General features: G+C 32.1%; 1 protein-coding gene across 1 annotated transcript in view; it reads left to right on the forward strand.

The window, feature by feature from the left end:
* The window catches only part of LOC115235153 (protein bicaudal C), a 31,252-nt gene extending 7,180 nt beyond the window's left edge, over positions 1–24,072 (forward strand). The window contains exons 5-16 of the mRNA XM_029806748.1: positions 8,592–8,661; positions 14,250–14,329; positions 17,586–17,801; positions 18,617–18,856; positions 19,151–19,369; positions 19,723–20,026; positions 20,348–20,725; positions 21,004–21,105; positions 21,194–21,444; positions 21,688–21,919; positions 22,059–22,178; positions 22,663–24,072. Coding sequence (XP_029662608.1) covers positions 8,592–8,661; positions 14,250–14,329; positions 17,586–17,801; positions 18,617–18,856; positions 19,151–19,369; positions 19,723–20,026; positions 20,348–20,725; positions 21,004–21,105; positions 21,194–21,444; positions 21,688–21,919; positions 22,059–22,178; positions 22,663–22,775 — 2,325 coding nt within the window. The 3' untranslated portion in view covers positions 22,776–24,072. The remainder of the gene's footprint in view (positions 1–8,591; positions 8,662–14,249; positions 14,330–17,585; positions 17,802–18,616; positions 18,857–19,150; positions 19,370–19,722; positions 20,027–20,347; positions 20,726–21,003; positions 21,106–21,193; positions 21,445–21,687; positions 21,920–22,058; positions 22,179–22,662) is intronic.

A 24,072-nucleotide genomic window follows, 5' to 3' on the forward strand; every position in this document is an offset into this window, starting at 1 on the left:
GATAAGTCGATAGAGATAACCGATTGGCGAATCGTGCTTGATTCTCGCATAAATGAGAGGTATGATTGAGGAATCGCGTAATCGCACTAACAGGAAGTGTCTCGACGATTGAATAATACATTTTTTATCTAATTAAACTCAAATTAAATATGAGAGAAGAGTGTTCGAAGTTGTAAGATGGAATAATTTTGATGAAATTGTTAGATTTACACATCAATGATATATAAAAATTTAATCATAATTATAATAAATATATATCGCATAATTCTTATGATTTTAAGCCTCACTTAATTATAAGTAATATTGATATTATATTTTCATTCCTATTTCAAATTTTACAATTGAATTTAATAATTTATATACAAATAATCCTGCTAAACTACCTTTTTAATATTAATTATCAAAAAGGGAGATATATTTACTGAATGAAATTATTCAGCAGATGAAGAATTTCAATGTATTGTCAAAAAATCGGATAAGAAAAGAGCTAAAATTTTACGGGAAAGTCGCGCGCGTTGAAGAAACGCGAGCATTCCGCGTGTGGTCTGCGGTGGCTTATAGCGTTGACCGAGCAAGTTCGAAGGCAATGTTCGCGCTTATCCTTATCGTTGCTGCAAGTTGCGTAAGGGGGAGGAACTGGAAATACATGGGTCGATTATTTATAGAGCGGCTTTAACGGCACCGCGTTCTTCCCGCCGTTCCATTCCTCCGCTTTTAAGTAATTACATATCGCTATATATGCCAACATAGCCGATATTATCGCCGATATATATGAAGATTTTTCCGAACAAGTGTTATATAGAATAACGCATTTCAAATGATTACGTTGTTTCCTATCTCTTTTTTTTTTATGATACGTACGTTAATTATAATGCCACAGTATAATCATTGACCCCGCTGCTGGCTCTTGATAACAATAAGCGAGATATCACATGCTGTTAGTCGTATTTTCACTAATTAACGCCTATGTACATATTGCCTCTCCGGTGAGCTAAGGTAGACGTATTGATTTTGTGACATGCTGCAAATAGCTCGAAATTTTTAAGTATTCAGGAATAGTATATATATAATCGCCGAAATTTTTTTGAATTAATTAATTCATTGATGTCAATTTTTATTTAAAATCTGTCTCAAATATATAATGATTCAAAAAAATGTCAACGATTACTATAGATAAAAATAAACGCACAAAAAAATTCAAGTATGCTGCATATTCTTCTGCATGAAATTCGCGAAATATATTTAATCAATGCACATCGATGCTATAGCTCGCGATTTGTTTATCAGCTCGATATCCGTCCCTTTTATCGCTTGAATAATAATTTAAGCGTGCATTCCCGCACTTTTTTTTATTTATATTTTCGCAAAGTTTAATCTAGTATACATGTGCACAAACATACGTTTACACGGAATATCATATAACTCACAATCTTCAGTCGAGCAACCCTTCGATATTGATTCGTCGATTTAAATTTGCAATTCGCTGAAATCATATGCGCAATCTGCCGCAATATACGCGATGGAAATGGTTCGCGACGATAATAATGTATGCAGTGATAACAAACGACACGTAGCCTGAAAGCACTCCAAATATTTTAGGCCGGAAACTAATTTATCAAGATTAGATTGCATCAAGATTTTGATTATATATCAATACATTGAGAGATCATCTTTGCATACACACACATACACAGACTACAGTTCTATTTAATATAAAAACAAACAAAAAAATTTCAAAAATTTTAGAATTTTTTCAGTATAATTTCCGTTAATATGTATATATTTAAAAACAACAAATATTATCTTGTTTTAAAACAAGATATCTTATCTATTGCACAAAGGAATATATATGTATACTTTAACTTAATTTAGTTGTTTTTTTTTCTTTTTTGGAGTGATTAAATCGGTGAAAATTTGTGATAATCTTTTACGTGTGTTTTTGAATTGCGGTCAATCATAGAATAAGTCAACATTTTGTGCAGCAATAACATATTATAAATACTCTGACCGCATATCGCTGATAGATTAAATCTTTATCATTTAAGTAAAATCAGCAACTTTTCTTCAAATTGTTTATTGCGAATATATATCAAATAAATCTTAAATGAATGTAGTTTGCATCGATCAGCACGTTAAAGAAGTTGCAAAGTCAGCTGGAAAATTTAAGAAAATAAAATTCTGTGAATCTACATTTTCACATTTTCTAGAATCGTTCAATTTTACAACACTACATAAATTTGCGTAATTAAGACTATCATCAATATTCATTAACGAATGATTAATGAAATGAAGTGAAGTTATGTAAAGAGTGAGTTAATTAGTTTAAATATTTTCATCAATTTTCTTTCATTCATCAACTTTGTTGTGCAATCGATATATATGCGATTAAACGATATTTTTATATCGGTTCGTCCCTCGTACATATTTATTCTCTAATCAGTAACTCGTGCAAGCTGAAGATAAAGTCCCGCATGTCTTCGCTATCTGTCGTCAATAATTTCGTTTTTTGCCTCCGTAATTTTATTGAAAGAAAGATATATACTCCTACACGCTTAATTTCAATCTTTGTTATTTTATTTTGAGAATAAAACGCACCATAGCGTAATCATAGCAATGTAGATGACAGCATCAAACAAATAATGTCCGTATATTTTTAACACAAAATTACACTTTCCGATGTTCAAAAAAAGATATTTTGTAAAGTATTTACACATATAAATCATATCACAAATAACAATAAAAAAGGAAAAATATAAAAATTTAAACTTCAAGATACCGATAAAATTATCAATCAATTTATCATTGATATAATCTTATATCAAATCAAAGTTATGTTTTAATATTAAAGCAGTTATATTTTTTTCAAGATTTAACTTTAATTTAACGTAAGTCACAACGGAACAATCTTATTCTACATGATGTCAGGGATTGCACTAGCCCTACCATACTATTATTACTACTATATTATTAATTTTCGTTTAAATAAAGATTAAATTTCTAAAATATTTAACCTAACATTCTTATATGTTTTCATATTTGATTTCTTTAATTTCGAGAGTAACAAAAAACGCGGAAATATAGAGTTTCGAGTTTTTATATAATATAGAGTTTCAATTTTTATATTATGATGAAATTGTTTGAAGTGCAGGGTGTCTATCCAAAGCTTATAAAAAAATTCCCTGGGAATTCCATGATTTTTCAGGTAATTTGTTCAAAATTCCAGGTAAAATTAAAGAATTTTTAGATGAAATTTTTTGAAATAAGTTTTTTTGGTGTGTTTTTTAATGCTTTTCACTCATACAAAGATAAAATAAACATTTCAATTTTAAATATTAAATTTAAAAATGTACTGAAAAGAATTAAATGGCTTTTGTAAGAGAAACATTTTTTATTTGCATAATATATATTTTCATTTTCTATCATTAATTGTAAGAATTACAATAAAAAATGTGTACTCAGTATTGTGTATTCAGTATTTTTTGCTATGACAATGAACATATAATCAAAAAGAAAGATATATATTTATAATATATTTGAAACATATAGTTCATAATCATTGGCCAATCAGATTGCCGATGCTTGTATTATAAGAACAAAATAATCAGAGAGAATTTTTGAAAAATTCCATGGTTTCGAATAAAATTCTATAAGAATTCCGTGATTTTTCAAAAACGAAATCCTTGAGAAGGGATTTTCTAGATTTTTCCAGGGAATAGACACCCTGGAGTGAGAAAGTGTAGCCATAAAAATAAAATATAATTGACAGAATGTGTGAGATTATTTATCGGGCAAAAATAATGACTCGGGAAAACATTTTAAGCATTATTTCAAATAAAAATGCAAAAAATTTTACCAATCTCTTTCACTCAAAGTGAAAGTTATTTAAACAGTGAAAATATTTTAAATGTCTTCGTCAATTTTCTTTCATTCTTTGTTGTGCAATCGATACACATGCGATTAAATGGTATTTTTATACTTTTACTCAGAACAAAAGAAAAATTTTTCGATTCAAAAATATGAAAGATAATAAATATGGAAGATTTTCTTATATCAAAGCGAAATTTACATGTTAATAAAATATAAATACTTTATTATTGAAATTTATATACATATAAAGAAAAAGAATTTATTGCTTTAGTCAAACTGTTGCTGTTTTGATGATGAGATAAGAATCAATTTATTATTATAGCAAATTATAAACAAAGAAAGCGAGAAAATAAAAAAAAGTAATGTTTTTCATATTTTATATTATTTAGATATTTCGTGAAAGATTTCTGGCATGAAAATCATATACGAACAAAAAAGTTATTTGAATTTTGATCCAACTACAAGATCTTCGCTACTTTTTCTCTCGGTCATTTTTCGCGATTATTTATATAGATAGTACGATTTTATTGCATGTAGATGTATATCCTGTTTTCGAGTTTACCTGTGTTACAAAAAGGTAAAATTTTTTGGATTTCAGGAGAATTTGTAAAAATACAGAGATTTACAGGAATATACATATATACGAGGACTATTCGGAAATAAATCTCCGATACGCTTGCAAAATAAAACAAGAAACAAGAAAAACATTTTATTATACACAAGAGTTACTTATATATATACACTACTTTTCGACATAATCGCCATCCGAATTGAGGTACATGTCATAGCGCGGCATCGTATTTTGATGAGGACATACAAAAACTTGTACCGACTACAAGTGCTTCAATTCGGTTATGAAAAATAAATTACATATTTAAGTAACTTTTGTGTCTAATAAAATGTGTTTTTCCTGTTTCTTGTTTTATTTTGCAAGCCTACCGGAGATTGATTTTCGAATAGCCTTCGTATATTGAACTGCTATTGCTGCATCGTACGCGTAGATACGATTGTGAATTTGTGTATGATATATTTTTAAATACTGTATTATTTATAGAAAAGATAATAAACTTTGCAGTATTATTGGTTCAAAACTTGTATCTGCTAGGTATTATTTTTCTTGTTTTCACAATATGAAAATTTTCTAAAACTTTTTATCTCTAAAATAGAAAGTTTTAGAAAACATATTTTAAAAAGACATGCTTTTTTTGATAAAAGAACCGAACTTTTGTCATTATCTTTCTTCTAGAAGGATATATAGGGATTTGTAAAGGATAGAGCATTGGCATTTTCATAAATCAATGCTTTATCTCACAAACGGGCAGTATTCATATTTAAAGCTTACCGTCCTTTTTCTCAAAATATCAAATGTGTCAAAATTGAATGCTCCTTTAATTTTTACTTTCTACTTTTACTTCTATTTCTATTTTTTACTTTAACTAGTTCACAAAAAAGACATGGAGAAAATAGTCATAATATTTTGATATTTTATGTTTATACGAAATATATGTATGTAGAAGCTATCAAGTTTTTTTGTTCCGTTATTTGCAATATTATAAATACTACATTATTTTGTACGCCATTTAACTATATCTTTATTTAGATTTTTCTACAAAATAAAATCAATTTTTATTTTATTATTCGATGTTTTTAAGTTTAAATAATGTGTAAATTTAATAATGTAAAGCAAAAGAAATTGAAAACGAAGAATATTTCGACGGTTTCATATTCTCGTCGCAATAAATTCTAAAAGTTATCGCGTACCAATTGATATAAACACACGTATAATATGCGAGCGTCTCAACCAATGACACGATCGGTATATGATTCACTATGTTATTCCACAGAATTTATGGGTTTTCAGTGGTTGACACCACACACATGTTTACTATGTTAATGTGCTTATATAAATTTACATAGTCGTAATGAAAAATATTGCAATTAGTCTTCTTGGATGAATTTCTAAAAAAAGCAATCCATTCTTACAATTTTTAAATGACAAAAAATTTATTAAAACACAAAAAGTATTGTAATATTTTAGTCTATAATGGTTTAACGCTAAGTTTAAATTAATGATTCATCACTAATCGTTTGACGAACATATGATGAAATGAATAATGAAATTTCTAATAATTAAAATGTAAATCTTAAAAGTAAGAAGACGGAAATTCACAAACTCACAATAGGTCGAAACGATTAAAAACTTTGAAACCATGTCTATTAGATTATCACTAATTAAAGCAACGTGGATGCGAAAGTATATGTCCTTTAAGGTCAAGCGGGCAACAGTATCTTCGATGCAATACGTGGATTCACACACAGAAAGGTAGAGGAAGAGAGGGGGAAGAGAAGATCCGATGGAAGGAGAAGGGAAGGCAGGATCACAATGACCACAAGAGAGTAAGCGACGTGGAGTGAAGAATCAAGTGGAGTCGTGACTGAGGGAGGGGTGAATCGTGAAATAGTGGGAGACGGAGTCGACCAGACGAACCATTATATTATCTCGCGTTAGTCAGTCAGTTCTCTTTCGCGTCGGTGATCTCGTGGTAATCTTGAAATCCTTAAAATTTTTTTATTTTTTCAAAAACTTCAAATATTCACGTGCAATCTCAAATCAATTGTAAACAAGTTCGAGAGAGGGAGAGATAAAGGGACTACTTCACATGACAGAGTTATCTATCGTGACGTTCAGAAAGTGATTCAAGTGCATCGAGTGACAGCTAAGTGGAGTACAGTGATACACTACTGGAAGTCGCGATTGATAATCGCGATCAGAATTGAAAATTGTTCTTTTTCCTCGCATCGTCAGAAATCGACACTGTGAGGTCGACAAACTCGCAGAGAGAATTATCTATTCATCGTGAGGTGGAACTTCGAACAGGATTAACAACCACCTGACTTTCCAGGATTTTCCATTTTATCATGTTTAACGTTAACTATAGTGAAAGTAAATTTATGTCTCAATTCACTCGTGATTAACATCATCTCAGTGCCTGTTGCAAACCAGCAAATGACCAAGTTATTGTTATCAGTGATCTATTCTTCTCTTTATTTAAAAATCAAAAACGCCGTTTTTCCTTTTTAAGGCTTAACAATAATTGATGCCAAACGTGGTCGCTTTCTTTTACGACCCTAACAATCAAATTCCGCCTTCATTTTTCTACTTTCACAAAGATTCTTCGAAAAGGCCTCAATAAGTCATCTACTACCATCGACTTGCCAAGACAAAAATGACCGTGGTAAAGATTTTTGTATTTATAGAAATAAAGTAAATGTTAAAATGTAGTTTATAGTCGGCAGTTGAAGATTATAGATTACAGAGAGAGAGAGTTCGTGTTTAGCAACGTGCTTATTCGCGCGATTTTGAGCTTTATTCCTCTCACATTGTAAATGGTGCATAGTATCTCATATTGTAAATTAAGCAACTTTATTTCTAAAACTAAACATGATTTATAAATATATCTATGTATGGATTTGGAAAGTTAATAATATTACTTCAAATATTAATTCTAAATTTTCATCAGTTTTGGTCTGATTTTATTTAGAGTTACAGAACAGTGTGCCGAATAATTCACGATTTTAATTTCTACGGTTTTGTGTTTAGAGATTTATAGTTGTAAATGTAACTGCCTCTCCGTTAGTGACTGATCCGAGTTTTCTTTGAATCCAAAAGTTACAAACAAATGCGCATGCGCGCATATATAGGCACACATCCACATCTAAAAATATAGTTATCTTTTGTCTAAACTTAGAAGAAGATGTCGGAGCTTAATAATTTAAGCAGATGAGGACTTGTCTAAAGATAGAAACTGCATGCAGAACAAACGGGATATTCTTAGCAATACAACGGAATCTTTGACAATTCCAGAAATTTTCTTAAATAAAAATTTGATCGCTTATCATAATTTATTTTATAATCTTTGAAAAAATAAAATATTAAATATTATAGTAATTATAAGTTTTGCGTGAGATTCGATCGAAATAAAGATGAGGATTGAAATTAACAGATAAGAAAAATTATTTCATCATATGATCCGCGGGTTTAAATACTTTTAAAATTTATAATTTAAATTTACTTAGACCTTTTAAACAATTTTTAACATCAGTCGATTAATTAAAGAATATACTAGTTTCTATATTTTGTAGCTGTATGGAGACTGTCCGATAATATTTATCTATGACAAAAAACTCTTGCAGTTACAAATAAATCTATTTATTTAGGATTAAGAGATATATATATATATATATATACATTAAAGAAATTCAAAAAATCTCGAGAATTCATATAAGTAATATTATTCTCTTTCATACATAAAACCGCGTTATTTAGTGTGTAATTTTTTTGATAACTAGAAGCTAATGTATCAAAAAGATAAAATATTCGTGAAAGTTACACAGAGAAAAGGAAATAATTCAAAAAGTTGATAAGTGCTTTTTAAATGATGAATTATCATCATTTTCATTATTTAAACATTATAAAAAACTTAAAAAGTTATTAGAAGAGAAAAGGGATATATAATCCATCATTCGTCTATTAAATTAAAAAATTAAAACGTAATTTTAAAATTTATCTATACAGGAAAAAAAAAACTGAAAATACTCTGAATTTTCCAGAATTTTTTAATTAGGTTAAGTTAGCGTACACATGTGCACGCATTTGCTTAGCACGCGATAAAAGAGATCATTTAGTGGATAATATTAATTATATAATCAATTTCATGTTGTAGGTTATGGAAAGAACGAGTACCCTCATTACGTGGCCATCACGATTGAAGATCGGAGCAAAATCGAAGAAAGGTATGAGAATTATCAAACACGTAATCTGATATAATCCAGTGCAATCAATGCGTCATCTATCAATTATGCATATTAGAAAAGAGTCCGTTAAAAATATATTTACAATAGATTTTTATCGTATTGCATTGTTGTTTTATGTATACATGCAAAATGAGTCAGCAATTACTTAAAAAATATTGAAACTTTTAGACCACAGTTTGTAGTGTGGCTTTCTCCCTTGTATATTCATAATTACTGTAATTACATTAATAGCCGAAAAGTAAGATCTTCATTTACATTACTTACTTTATATGTATTTGTGTATATAAAGAAGATGTTACTATCTCTTACAGAGTTAATTATTAGTCTAATTGCAGTAATCATACGATCATATATGTGTGTGTGTATATGTGTGGTAATGGAATATCATTGCCTTAATATCAGTAAATATCTTTTTCACGTTTTCTCTGATGAATCAGAACTCGGGAGCAATGTCTTTTCTAAAATGACTGATTCATTTCAATTTAATTTAACACAACAACAACAGCATCTTCATCATCATATGATATCGACAAGTGGAAACACGTGCACAAAATATGTATAATCAGACAATGATGTATCGTTTTTTATTTAATTTTAAGAAACTTTTAATAGAAATTTTAAGCGTTCTATAATTTCTAATTTAATAATCAGATTATTGCTAAAGTCACTAATAGCAAATCATAAGGAATTGTGAAGAATAATAATCTTCGAAGGGGCAAGCTGGTTTTAAAAACTAATGTTTCCTTTCTGAAATTCGAACGAAATTTGTCTAAAAGTATTCATGAATTCGAAGGATAATTGCATTTTCCACGTGGCAATGAGAATAAAGAGAAACGACACACTAGCGGAAGTATCAGAAACTCGAAGGTGATATGATATTAAGATTCTCGACGCGTTACTCGTCCTTGAAAAACTAGTAGGAAATGCAAAAATTATCTTTTACGTCCCTCGCCGAATTTATTACATTCGGATTCCTAGTCGAACACGCGTCATTATTCGCGGATTACGTCAATCGAATGGGTCGTGCCTCTATGTCAGCTGAGTTGCGCACTTTGCTTTACGATCGCTATTTAAAGTTTTGTCATCGGGGCTGTGTAATCATATACCGCCGAAAAAAATTTGCACACTTTGCAGAAAATCTTTAAATTAATTTTATTTAATTAAAGCCGAAATAAAAACTGGATTTTTGATAGAAATTTTTGCTTTAATCCTTTTTTCAAAATTTTACTAAAAAGTTCAGTTTTGAAATTCTAATAAATTCATAAGAGAGAAGAAGGTAATTAAACAAAAGAGAGAGCGGTGAATATGTTTCATAATATCATTTTAGTCATGAATCACTTAACAACCTGTTGACTTGTGACAACTCATTAAAAATAATTGCGAAAAGAATCACTAAACTAAAAGTTTTCAGATAAGGAAACGATTTCCGTATTTGATTGCAAAAGGATGCGATAAATATTCAAGGATTTCAAACAGATCTGCCACGATTGATTAGTCGGTTGTCCGAACATGTTTCAGGTCAATTGTGAGATATTATTTCATTTATCTCTTGGCAAATAAATTACGTGACTCGATCCACCGCTCGTTCGCTTAAACTTAAACCAACGTTCGATCGGACCTCGTGGAAATTTTTCGGTGATTCATCCCTCCCTCGTGATCTAAACAGCTGTTGCATCTCTCTCCTTCCCCTCTATCGTTCTTTCTCGCTTGCTTCTTCTTTCTTTTATTCTTTTATGAATCCACGCGTGGCAACCTATGTAATTTAGTACTGAATAAACTCGCATATCTTATTGTTCGTCATGATTTCAGATTATCAGAATGCAAGAAATATTCCATATATATACGATATGTCATACGATATCATGTAAATGCAAAATGCGGATTATTAATGAGCCATTCACAAGTTTTATTGTGATCATTCTAATAAATTCTCGAACGTAATTGCGGAATCAATGACTGGCAGGAATCTGTGTCGTTAAACTTCGCAGACAGAATTTATAGAATGTTACTCTGATCTATTGATTATTTGATATTTTTTATGCATGTATTCATGCTTGCATAAATTTTATTTCGTATATAAAATAAAATTAAAATTATCATCGCTTCAATAATATAAAAAAATTTCATCTAAGTTAAAATAAATTTTCTTAGTATATTGAATTAAATTGATTAATAAAATCATTAGATATACAGTTTTCCAAAATAAAATTTTAACAAATGATATAATTAATACGATATATAATCCAGAAATCAAAAAGTTTTTAAAGATTTGATTGTAACCATGTATATATAAATCCAGTTTAATCAAATAATTAATTTTTAATTATAAAAAAAATTTAATATTTCTGATAAACTCTACATATTAATTTAATATTTCTGATAAACTCTAAATATTAATTTAATATACGGTCTCGTGATTTTATCAACAAGTAGATTTTACATTTCAGGCAACGAATGGGTCAAATTGATTCACAACATACGCTCTCAAGGTTAATAGATGTATATCGAGTTATCTCGCCCGTGCCGCGATAGGATATCTTCTCGCGATTTGACCCGCTCTCGAAACAGCCATCGCATATTTTCCGCAGCAAGATCAACAAAATTCCAGTCGAGTCAAACTAGCTGGATAATTGTCTACGATTAAATTAAGCGTCAATCAATATCATGCAGCCGCTTTAATTTTCCCCGCGAATGTGCCTCGAGTCACGTAAGCCACATTGTTTTCGAGTGATAAAACTATGTGTAGAGTTTTAGGACTTATAATAAGTATTATTCTAATTCGTGGAACAAAGAAATATGGTTCACAATGAAATTAATAGAAAAGAGAAATAAAAATTGAAGTTACAAATTTGAGTAAACTTTTAACTAGAAAAATACAATTTAGCACTAAACTATTTTGTAAATTTTCATAATTTACACGTTCTGAAAATTTAAAACCAACAATAACAAAAAAGGAAAGAGATAAGAAGCTTACGTTTATTTCGAAATCGGAGTTATGATTATTCTAAAATAAATCGTGAATTTTCTATTTGAACATGCTACCTCGCAATTGTATTTATTGTTAGTTCACAGATATGGAGGAATGCATATTTTTCTTGTTTACAAAGTACCCCAAAAGACTCCACCAGATATCGCGTGACTCCATATTATTACTGTTTCATCACATTGATTAATTTCATTCTCGACCGAGATCGGGTAACTTTATAAGATTATCGGTAAGGGGAAATATCGCTAGGGGAATTGCTTTATTCCGCTTAATTAAATTCATTTTAAATTGATAGAGCATGGATTCTTACGTGTGTGTGTGGAAATCTGCATGCAGAATAGCCAATAAAACAAATTGATAATATAAAGAGACATATGCTGGGACGAATTTAAAAAATTATTTTTTCTTATAAATACGCGATTCTTTTTCTTGTCCAAAAGTATCAATATTAAATGGCTCAATAATTAATATCCATTTTTGTAATACATTATTTTATCATACATTATTGTTGATTTATAGAAAACATGGTCCTTGTTCTCTCAGATACAAATAATGTATTGTTAAATAATTATTCTAATTTACTCTCATATGCTTGTTATTACAATTTCTCTTTGTATGTTTCAACATTATCATTGTTTTTTCTCATACAAATTCCGTATGCAGTTTTCTCTTCCGGAAATTTATCAAAATATATAGCGATACATGTTCTATTTAAGATACACGTTATATCATTCGAATTATCAGACGAGCCTCCTGCACCTGCCCCCTCTCTTGTTATTGCAACAATTCCTTATCGCTTTGTGCAAACAGGACTCATCGACTTTGTATGCACGACAGCTATAGAGGTCAGGTCAGGCCTTAAAGTTTTGCGCCAAAGAATCCGCTACCGTCGCGTCGATTCTAAAAATAATCTGAATAGTTGTGAGAGGTGATAGATGATCGCACTTACGTAGCATTTTCGAGAGCCATCAAAGCGTTTATGATTGAAGGGAATTAATCGCGCTGCGATTTTCAAGACAGCAGTGCGGGATATATATCGTGTTGTTTTCCGCGTGATATCTCTTATATAATTATTATTTAAGTGAGAGAGAAAGAGAGAACGAAAGATTAAAAGCAAATTTTATGACATAAAAATACTAATGAGACCATATGATATCGTTGTTTTGATTGCAAAGTCTCTGCAATGTATTTTTGCTTCATTACCAAGGAGATTGTCCGTAACGAATATATTTCGATCGAAACCTCACAATAATTGCCAATTTTAGAAGATTTCACAAAAATAATAATGATAGCTTAATAATTAAACACTCAATCCAATTTTTATTAGAATAAATTTTAATATTAACTTAAAATTAATATTTTATCATTCTTTAAAAATTTTTTAATATTTAGTATTAGATAACTGCATAATTACCAGGGAAAACTCAATTCCTTTTTTTTTTATTAATAATCACGCATTTCTAAATATGTTCAAAATTTATTTTCTATTTTGTGCATATTGCTTATTAATGTTTAAAAATTAATATATCTAATTTTCAATCACCGTAAATAGATAAATTATTAAGTAATATACATGAGAGATAAGAAACGAATAGCGAGCGAAACGTGTACGCACGATTATTATGCAGCGTCCATGACGCATCATCGCACTCGACTTTGGAACACGTTAGTCGAAGGCCTTGCATTCAGGAAGAAGCGCGCCTGCGCTTCGCGAATACTAAAAGTGACTTCAAAATATCTTCTGTCGTTCTCTCTAGTGACGTCTTATTATTTTCGTGGCTCTACGCATTATAACTTTTCGGAGTTTTACATTTGCATTAATGAAAAAAAGATATATCTCGCCAATATAATTTCGCCGACACCAAGTTTGACCGACGATATGCGTACCCATCGACATAAATTCATCAACATAAACGTTCATCGATTTTTGTATGTCAACAACAATATGTCATCGTTATTTTTATTGAATCAACATTAGCGTTATTTTGGTATATGTCAGTGACGTCATAGCTGCACATCTAATCAGGCAAGTAATAAGTTCGTCATCTTTACGAGGGAATGATCTCGCACGTTCTGAGAAAAAATTTTTCAACTCGTTACAAACTAAACATTTCCGATGGTACACACAAGTCGATAAATATACATGTATATATATCGATGATAACATATTGTCAACTTGTTAAACTTGCTATCGATGAAACAATGTTGATGAAAACATCGTCGATGAAATCTTTACCGATTATTTCAATTTTTCAAAAGATTAAGATTATTCGAGGTTTCCTTCTCTTTTCTCTTATATAATTAATCTGAAAAACATAGATAAAAAAGATACGTGGGAATATAAAAATACCCTTTTAAGAATTTGCCTTACATTCTAAGAATTGGGAATACATTTGTTATGTAAAAGAGTTATTATTTTTGATTTATCATATATTTTTACAGTGACGGAATAGAATTTAACGTGTAATTAACGAGGATAATTATAATTGATTGTTTGGTGTAATAAAGGCGCGATATGTCATCACTCTTATACTTCCACGCGACCATCATTGTAATTCAACCTTCTGTCTTTTTTTCGCAGATCCGCATATAAAAGTCGCAGGACGACTAGATGACGTACGAGCAGCAAAGGAAAAAATAATGGAACTTTTGGACACACGGGTAAGTCATATTCCTCGACATATATATCGATAAAATATTTAATATGAATATATTATAATAAATTATTATCTGTGCATAATGTTATTGATATGCATATCAGTAATCAAAATGCGTAACGTGGCTGAATGATACTGTTGACAATTATATTATCGGCGTAATAGAAATCATTCGAAAAAATATGTCAGGGTATAAAGGAAATTCCTCGAATATTGAAGTTGCAAATATCGAACGATTTTGGAGTCTTTCCTTATCACTTCCAGCGTAACATTGCTTCAGCTGGTGTAATCTTTTGTCTCGCGATACGGGAAACGAAGTTTCGCACGCGAAACTTGCTGTTTGCGATCGAGTGCAAAATGCTTATTAATACTATTATCAATGATTGAAGAATGCGGCAAATATGCGCGATTACTGACTTCGATTACACGTCATAGGAGAAGGGACATATGTTTCTTTCTTTTCAATTTTTATTTTTTTATTTTGATTGTATTCAATTGTATTATATCCACAAGAGCAACAAAAATGAATACAAATTTTTTCAATTCGATTTTACGATACGTTTTGGAGAGAGTGAGAGTACGATTTTAAATTGCGAAAAATTTGGAAAATTAAAAAGGTAGATAAAAATTGTCTTAATTTTTACACAACTATATGTCGAATATTTGGAATGATTCTAATATAGTTTAATTAGAATATTATTCATAAAGCAGAAAATATTTATGATAGTGAATCAGAGAAGTTATGTAATAAGTGTTGTGTAATTTATACAAGTCTTACGAATATAAGGATATATATTTATATCTGTCAAAAAAGATGCCGGTCAAAGATGGCAAAAACAAACAAGTTTTTTATAGATCTTCGCGTTTAATACGCGTGAATAAGAATAATAATAATAATTATTAAATCTTTAAATCCTTATTCATCTGATCGCGAGTGAAATCAGCAGCTGTCGATGTTTAACTCGACAGGTTCTTGTCGCGTCGGGTCGTTAGACTTTCAAACCAGCTTCTTCGGCTTGTGATCGCCTTTTTTTACTTTTTTCTGCATATTTTTTTATGCACGTTTCTGCTTAATTATCAGACGCGTGTCGCAAGTAAAAAAAAATAGGGAGTGATGGGCGGTAGAGCGAAAAGGAAGGAGCTCTCATTCCTTCTCGTCTACCTTCCTGCATGGTCGTGCAGGAAGAATGTTTTCTATTTATGCGTCGTTCGCGGTCACGAATTTTCAGGCGAGAAAGCGAATCGTTGAATGTTTAGGCGTACGTCAAAGAGAAAGAGAGCGAGAGAGGCTAAAGACCATTACAAAACGACACGAGAGCGTAAGCATCTTGATCAGATATTTAACGCGCTCACTTTCTTAATAACTCGAGAAAATGAAAATCTTGAAGTGAAAAAGATTACATTCGAGTTTAAATTACAGGGCAGACAATTTATGATTTACATTAATATTAGATTTAGATTAAACCAATTTTAAGCAAACTTAAATTTCGCAATTTTTTAATTTATTTTCTAAAGTTCTGCGAAAAACGACTTGGATCACTGCTTGTCGTTTGTATCATATCCATGTATTCCCTTCAGTTTAAAGAACTACGAAGCGATGCGACGAGACGTCGTTCTGTTACCGTTAAATCGCCGGACTTGTCGTTTTTGCCGGCCATACCGATCAATTCCAGTTACTTTGCATTCCTGTTAACGTGCATTCCGACGTACGCGCGCGTTCCAGAGACGCGAATATACAGAGACCGAAACGGCGCGAGGAAAGATGTGGTTGGAAGGAACGCGTATAACTCTTTGCTGAGAAACAAAGATAAAATTCCACGTTCGGTTTTCGGGCACGAGAATCATCCTCTTTCTCCGTGATTCGCTTGATCCGCTTTTCTCTTGCATCGCACACACGGTTCTATGTATTTTAAAATAGACGCCAAGCTTTGCGCGTGTCAAGCATGCAAAAACAGTGAGACAGTGACATTATATACATAGTGCTAATTACGGATCGCGAATGGCGCGTAAATAGCACGCTGTTATTTATAGAGCCTGAACACGTGCGTGCACATCCAATGTCTTTTTGAGCTGATGTAGGATGCCGACGTTCTGAATTCTGCAATCGCATCGTCTGATTACATTTCCGAAATTATGCTGAATATATGAAATGTCATATATATAAAATGACAGAGCATAGACAAGAACATTATATGGGCTTTTACTATTAAATTTTAACCAAAGCAGTTCAAATATTTAATTAATTAATATATCCCGTTGTTTGTGCAAAAAATGTTTTTAGAGCAATTATAACTTATTTTTGAATTCAGGAGACTTGTGTAAATTATATTTAAATTTTGACCAGCAAAATTTTGTCAAATGTAAAAGCTGTATATTTTCATCGGATTTGTTAACATTATCTTATTATCTTTTCGCAAAGAGAGTGTTGATTGATTATTGGTCCAATCGTAAAAAAAAAACACAAATATTTTCTTGTGTCTATAAAACTATTACAATTTTATCATTGCAAATACCGGATATTTTGAGACATTCTAGATATCTTTCGCAGAAGAAGCATTATAGAGTCAGGAAGAAGTTTCTGAAATTGCGACAGCGGATCGCGCGACGTAATCGCGTGACTTTATGTAATGCTCGGCCACGTGATATTTAAAATCGCACGCACACGAGTCTTTTCGCGGCATATCTCCGGCACATGATATGCTTCGAGAGGCTCACGCATGCAGAGTCAACGATCTCGAAATTGGCGAAGATACGAAACATAATGCGCATATAAATGGTCGGATAAATAAGTACAACGTAAAAGGACGCTACCGGAGAACACGTACTTTCTATCGATAACGATTTATTTTGCGGAAAAATAGTAACGTTTTCTTTTCTCCGCGAAGATTTCATCGACCACTATTATTAATAGAATTCATTTCACTTCAACTCTTCATCACACACAAAAACATATTAATCACTAATATAAATTTGTCATCGAAAATTTTATCTATATCGCTTTCATTGGCAATTTTATTAGAAATCATCGTCATTGAGATGATACAATCTTTTAATTTTCAATATTTATTAATAATAATAAATTCTAAATCACGGTTCTTGCAGCGCCGGTAATTTTTATTTTTTGTCAAAGTAATGGCGGAATCCCAAGGATATTGAATGATCAATCAAACAGACTACAGTTGATGATAGAGATATAGAATTAATAATATAAAAATATGTTGCGTGTCAATTTGAAGACAGACGGTTAATCTTACTTTCAGCAAAGTAACAGAGTGACCATGAAACTGGATGTTAGTTACACCGATCATTCGCACATCATCGGTAAGGGTGGTCTGACAATTAAGCGAGTGATGGAGGAAACTGGCTGCCACATCCATTTCCCAGACAGTAACCGCAGCAATCACCAGGACAAGAGTAATCAAGTCTCTATCGCTGGTGAAATGGAGAGCGTCGAACGCGCCCGCGCACGTGTTAGGGTGAGTTTCTTTGTTTATGACGTATATGTGTCTAGGATGTTACGGAAGGTGTACACTTTGTATGAATATGATTGCAATTTTAATAGATATAGAAGGGATACTTTTTTGAAAATCCACAAAATTTATATTCCCCTATATGTGATTGAAAATTAAATGTTTTGATGTATTAAAATCGAACAGAATGTTATTTCTCAGTTAATTGTACGTTACGTTCATTGAGAACTTTTATTTCAGGCGTGTGTTTGTGTGTGTTAAATACCAAGACATTTAATGTTACATTGAGTATTATATGTGTGTTACGTAATAAAAAATAAATCTCGAGGATAAAAAATAGACGATTTTTGGAAAATAGTCTTCTATAAAGGTGGGTTAGGAATGACTAACAAACGAACAGCGTTAACGAACGAACGAATCAATATTCTGTAAAATCCACTTTAAACTATCTACAATCGCAACAAAATTCAAAATAGAATTTTATTTATAATTTTATGTGCCATATATCTAATATATATGTGCATTCTGACGTAATTTGTACATTTCGTTGTATGTATGTATTTCGTTTCACATGTTTTTTTGTATTATAGGACATATAAAATTATAAATAGAATTCTATCTCGAATTTTGCCGTGAATTATAAATCATCTACAGTTTAATGAATAGCACGCTCTTGTTTGCCAGATGTGAACATCTTCCGAATCTTAACAACGAAGATTTACATTCGCTGCTTGTTCGTTCTTTTAACGTACACCCACCTTAAGAAAGATCGTTCATAACATTGTAAACATCAACTCAGTATTCCCGTTTTCGTATTTTAGAATCTGACACCTCTGATCTTTTCGTTCGAATTGCCTATAATGGGCGCGTCGCAAAGTATGCCGGACTGCACTTCACCCTACGTCATAAAGATACAGGAGAAATACAATGTGCAAGTGATGTTTCGTACCAGACCGAAGTTACACGCTACCCTAGTGGTCGTCAAGGGATGCGAATGGGAGGTTTCCCAAGTCAAGGAGGCAACGAATCTGCTAATCCGTTATATGTGCAAAAACCTGGCTGTAAGTAGCAAGAATAATCGAAAGATTCCGATTCGTTCTCTCTTAAGAACTTGAGAAAATCAATCTTAACATTGAAAAAATTAAATTCTTGGGATTTTTTCAATTTTCTACAAAAGTATGGAAGCGCCTTATATAATCATTGTTTTATATTTAGCTCTCTTTAAATATTTTCTAATTTATTTACGTCGATTTGTTATTTTCTTTAATTTTTATTTTCTTTTGCGATAAATCGATATGAAAAAAATTGTAAATATTTTCTCTTGTTACGTTTTCAAAAAATCTCATTTTTCATAGAGTCAAATTCAAGTACAAATGTCGATGGAGATTTCACCCCAACATCATAGCATTGTGCTAGGGAAACAGAGCAGCAATCTGAAGATAATAATGCAGCGTACCGCCACGCAAATTATGTTTCCCGATGCCGGCGATCCGAATATACCCAGCCTCAAGAAAAGCAATGTCACGATCACTGGCGGTATACATAATGTTTACTTGGCTCGACAACAATTAGTGGTAAGCAAATAAATTTACATCCGAGATTCTATAATTAATTCCAACTTTTACATTTTTTTTCTCAGTATTAAAATTGTATATAAGCGAGCTTATTTTTTTTCATAATAAAGAGTTTTATTAAGCGCCATTTTTCCATTTGTAATTTTCGTAATTTTACATTCTATATTCTATTGTAATTTTAAATTATTTCTTCTTAGATTTCGTAATAATTATTGACTTCCAAATAAGTAAATATACATTTCTTGACGCTTAATTGCGAAATAATTTTTTATGTGTTACGTAATTATATCTCTACGATTTCGATTCTCTCTGCGAATAAGTTAAAAAAATAATATAACAACGTATTTTTATAGGGATCGTTACCGTTAGTACTCATGTTCGATCTGCCGGAGGATTCTATATCCGCTACCGTGGATACTGAGAAGATCTCCCAACTCATGCAATCCTTGGATGTGTTTATTAACGTTCGGCATAAACCAAAACAAAGCACACTTTCCGTGATTATCAAAGGAATCGAGAGAAACGCCAGTAATATTTATGAAGCGCGAAAGCAGTTGTTGGGATTGGACGAGCCCAGAGTTCATGCCGAGATACCGTCTATGTATCACATTCCGAACGCTGGCAGTGTTTTCCAAAGCAATAATAATAATGACATCGGTAAGTATCCTTTGTTAAAATCATTCAAAATCAGAATAGTGGCAACAGGTAATAAAAATATTCTACCTGAGTAACACAGATTTTTAGATGTGTCCCAAAGTATACAGTTCAATCCAATAAAAATTTCAATAAGTTTTTCAGTAAATTCATTTCAGAGCAAAATTGTTTTGTGCCTATAACTGTGTATGTTTCCGTATAATAGTCGTAGTTTGACGAAAATGAATTGTATCCGTATCTCGAATGAATTGTAAATTAAAAAAGAATTTAAAAAGAGAGAATTATCAATACCATTATCTTAATTCTTTTTCTTTTTGTAATTAGGCGTCAACAACAATCTGATGAGTGGTGTGACAGATAGCTTTTCGAGTATGTTGAATATAAACACGCAGAATCCATCGTATTGTATGTCGCCGATTTCACACTCGCCGAATTCCATAGGACTACCGTCGCACTGGAATCTTCCTACACATTATATTCCTCCCATCTGTGCGTATTCTCCCTACCCTCATTTAAATTTGCTATCGACGCAACACAACATGTTGCACAACAATTTAATGGGAACTTCCCATGGCCCCCATGGATTATCGAATCATATGATACCTTCCGGTATCGGTTATCACTCTAACGGCATATCGAGCAACTTTTCTAATATTCATGGTTTCAACGCTAATTTAACGGATAGCAAAGAAGGTAGCAGTGGTAAGTAATTAGTCCTCGATTTATTTTACGTTCTACATTTTTACGAATCTCAATTTTTTCACGAATATTCAATAAATTCTTCACTTTTTGATTGTTACATCACATAAACGTATTTTCCTGGAAAGTATTTTTATGACAATTCTTTACAACACTGTTATGTAATTTAATACTAAAAAAGAAATTTATGATTCTGATATTATTTCTGTTATAAAGATCCGTATTACGACACACGTCGTAACTGAAGTTGATTTTTACCCGATTTATGAACTCGTTTTCAGCTTACTCTTCGCTAAGCAGCGTCTCTAGCTCTCTATCTAGTCCTGCTATCAGTCCTCGTAACGTTTCACCAGTCAATCCTACGGATACTAGTCCTAACTTATGTAAGTTAAATATTTTGAGAAAATTCAATCTTTAGTACTTAGCAACAATCTCTATGGGAATAATAATAAACTTCCAATGTTTTTCTAGCGGATTTATCCAGCATGTTATCAGAATTACCGGTCACCGATCGACGTGCACCTGGTTGCGAGAAAAAATCACTCGAGATAGCTGCGCAGCAACATCTCACGCCTTTCGATTATGAACAGAAGAAGCTATTAGCCACAAAGGCGGTGCAAAACAAGTCGAATAACAACGATTTCCGCGTGCCGACGTCCGCGTGGTCTGGTTATGGCCTCAGCCAGAGTATTCCGCCCTTAATTACGAGTGACTTAAGCAAGGTAACCACAAAATTCCTTGATTTAATTAAATCAACAATAAAGATTTATAAAAAAAAAGTCAAAATCTATTAGGATTCATGTCGATATTTTTTCAATATTAAAAAATTGCTTAAAAAGCGCTACTTACAAAAAAAAAAAAAAAATAATAGAACTTTTAATAATTTATTAGCAAGACGAATCGAATATTGAAATATTTCTTAGTCAATAATCGTGTTAAGATGATGATGTCAGAATTTTTTACAGGAGCTGATGTCACATCCTTCAGACTTGTGGAAAGAACCGACCACGCCGGTGTTCAATACCGAGATGGATTTCGGTAATATTATCTCGAGCAAAGATCGCGTTGGACAGATAGGGATGGCATCAAATTATATAGATCACACACCGACCTCCCATTTGAACAAAATTACATCGTCGCATCGTTTTAATGATTTGGCTAGTATGCTAACCAGCATCGGTTTGGAGAAATATATACGTGAGTATTGGCGAGTCACAATCATTGTAAAATAATCATACATCGCTTATCGAATGCTGCTATTGCTTTGCTTGCTACTGCTTCTTGCTTTTGTATGAAAAAATCGAAACAGCATCGGCTTTTTTTTTTCGTACGCCAGGCCTATTCACATCTCATGAGGTGGACATGTCTACGTTTCATTCTCTGACAGAGAAGGATCTCTGCGAAATCGGGATTACCGCTTGGGGTGCGAGGCGCAAAATATTGCTATTAATATCTGGTATGTTGCATATGTGGACAGTTCACTCTCTCTCTCTCTCTCTCTCTCTCTCTCTCTCTCTCTCTCTCTTTCTTTATTTTATTTTATTCTACTGTGGGATAGAAAGTCAAATAATTTGCATGCAACGATTTAAAGTTATTTATAAAAAAAAAAATTAACAAATAGAAAGCTATTTTCACAGCCGAAAAACAATTGGAATTATAGTTTTTCTTTTGTTATTAATAATTTCGTTCTCGTTTCTCAGATATGAACAAACGAACGAGTCCGTTCTCTGGAAGCGCCGCGCCCGCACTCTCTCTCTCTCTCTCTTTCTTTATTTTATTTTATTCTACTGTGGGATAGAAAGTCAAATAATTTGCATGCAACGATTTAAAGTTATTTATAAAAAAAAAAATTAACAAATAGAAAGCTATTTTCACAGCCGAAAAACAATTGGAATTATAGTTTTTCTTTTGTTATTAATAATTTCGTTCTCGTTTCTCAGATATGAACAAACGAACGAGTCCGTTCTCTGGAAGCGCCGCGCCCGGCGCCGAACGGAAGGCGTCCACGTTGTCGGCATCGACAGACAAATGCAATCTGGACACCAAATGGTAAAAGAATACTGATCGCTATTCGTTCCAAACGTGACGGCGTACCAACGCTCTCGAAGCCGATCAGAGACGCCGCATGGCGTAATCTGCCAACATTAATTACGCTAAAAAATAAGTACTTAACAATTCCAATCGCGCGCGCGCGCGTAATTGCGAGTACCATTACGCTGTTATATCGGGTGTTCGGGCGGAACGAATGCGAATTCAAGAGATTCACGGAAACCAAAAGGACTATTATTTGGTTATTTGTACCGCGGGAATAGACAAACGCGAGATAGATAGCCGAACGGTTTGCATGTTGATTGATTTGAAATTACTTAAGTATCGGTAAAAGAATTAAGAAGGAGAAAGTTATTTTTGTGGCCGGGAACTGGCTGTAGTCTTTTTTTTCTTCATTTTTTTTTCGCTGTTCTCGGCGCGCGCCCAAAGGTGCCTTAGGATCTAGGATAGTCGTTAATATTTTCGCTGTCTCCGTTTATTACATATTTGTCCAGCCACGATGGACGCGTCGTTATTGCTTCATCTTGTTGATATAAATCGAAATATTTCTCGAATCTTATATCGATTCCGTAATTCAATTAACGTTTCTAAACAAGCGTGCCAATCGCTGGCAAAAAAGTCATCGGATAAATTACGCTTATATTATAAAATTCGCGAAACGATGCGCGCGTCTCACTCGTTATATCATGTGATGGTTCGCTTGATGAACGGATGATCAGTAAATGCGAGTGAATGCATGTATATGAGTATGTGAAATGTGAAATGTGAAATGGGTATAAATGTGTTTCTAAAATGAAATCTAAAAAAATTAGAAAAGATTATCAGAGTTATCAGGAATTTAGAATGAAATGCGATGGGCGAGGGATGTCCCGCGTGTGTTCAGCGAATTTTCGTCCTAGCAAAAATTTACATTATCTTTAATTCAGACTAAGCTCGAATGTGCGACCGTAAGTTGGCCAAAATGTTTAATCTAAATGTCGAAATTAATTAAACAACCGACCAGTACTGATCAACGATTCGACATTGCACATTAATTAAATGCGATTTATAACACAGATTCCGCATGCGGTTGCGCGATTTCGAGTTTTACACGAAGCAAGTATATATATATATATAAGTTACAAAATATTTATTAATTATTTCGCGAAAGACGCTGGACGCATGTCAAACAATAGACCGCAAGAACTTTTCGTGTAACGCGTGTATTGAAAATAGAATAGTATAAAATAAATTCTATATAGCGAAAAATATTCCGCGAATTACTCTCCGCGTACCACAAACGATACTTTTCGAGGAGCTAA

The sequence above is a fragment of the Formica exsecta genome, unplaced genomic scaffold (genome assembly GCF_003651465.1).
Source record: "Formica exsecta isolate Colony F162 unplaced genomic scaffold, ASM365146v1 scaffold211, whole genome shotgun sequence".
NCBI classification, from domain to species: Eukaryota; Metazoa; Arthropoda; class Insecta; order Hymenoptera; family Formicidae; genus Formica; species Formica exsecta.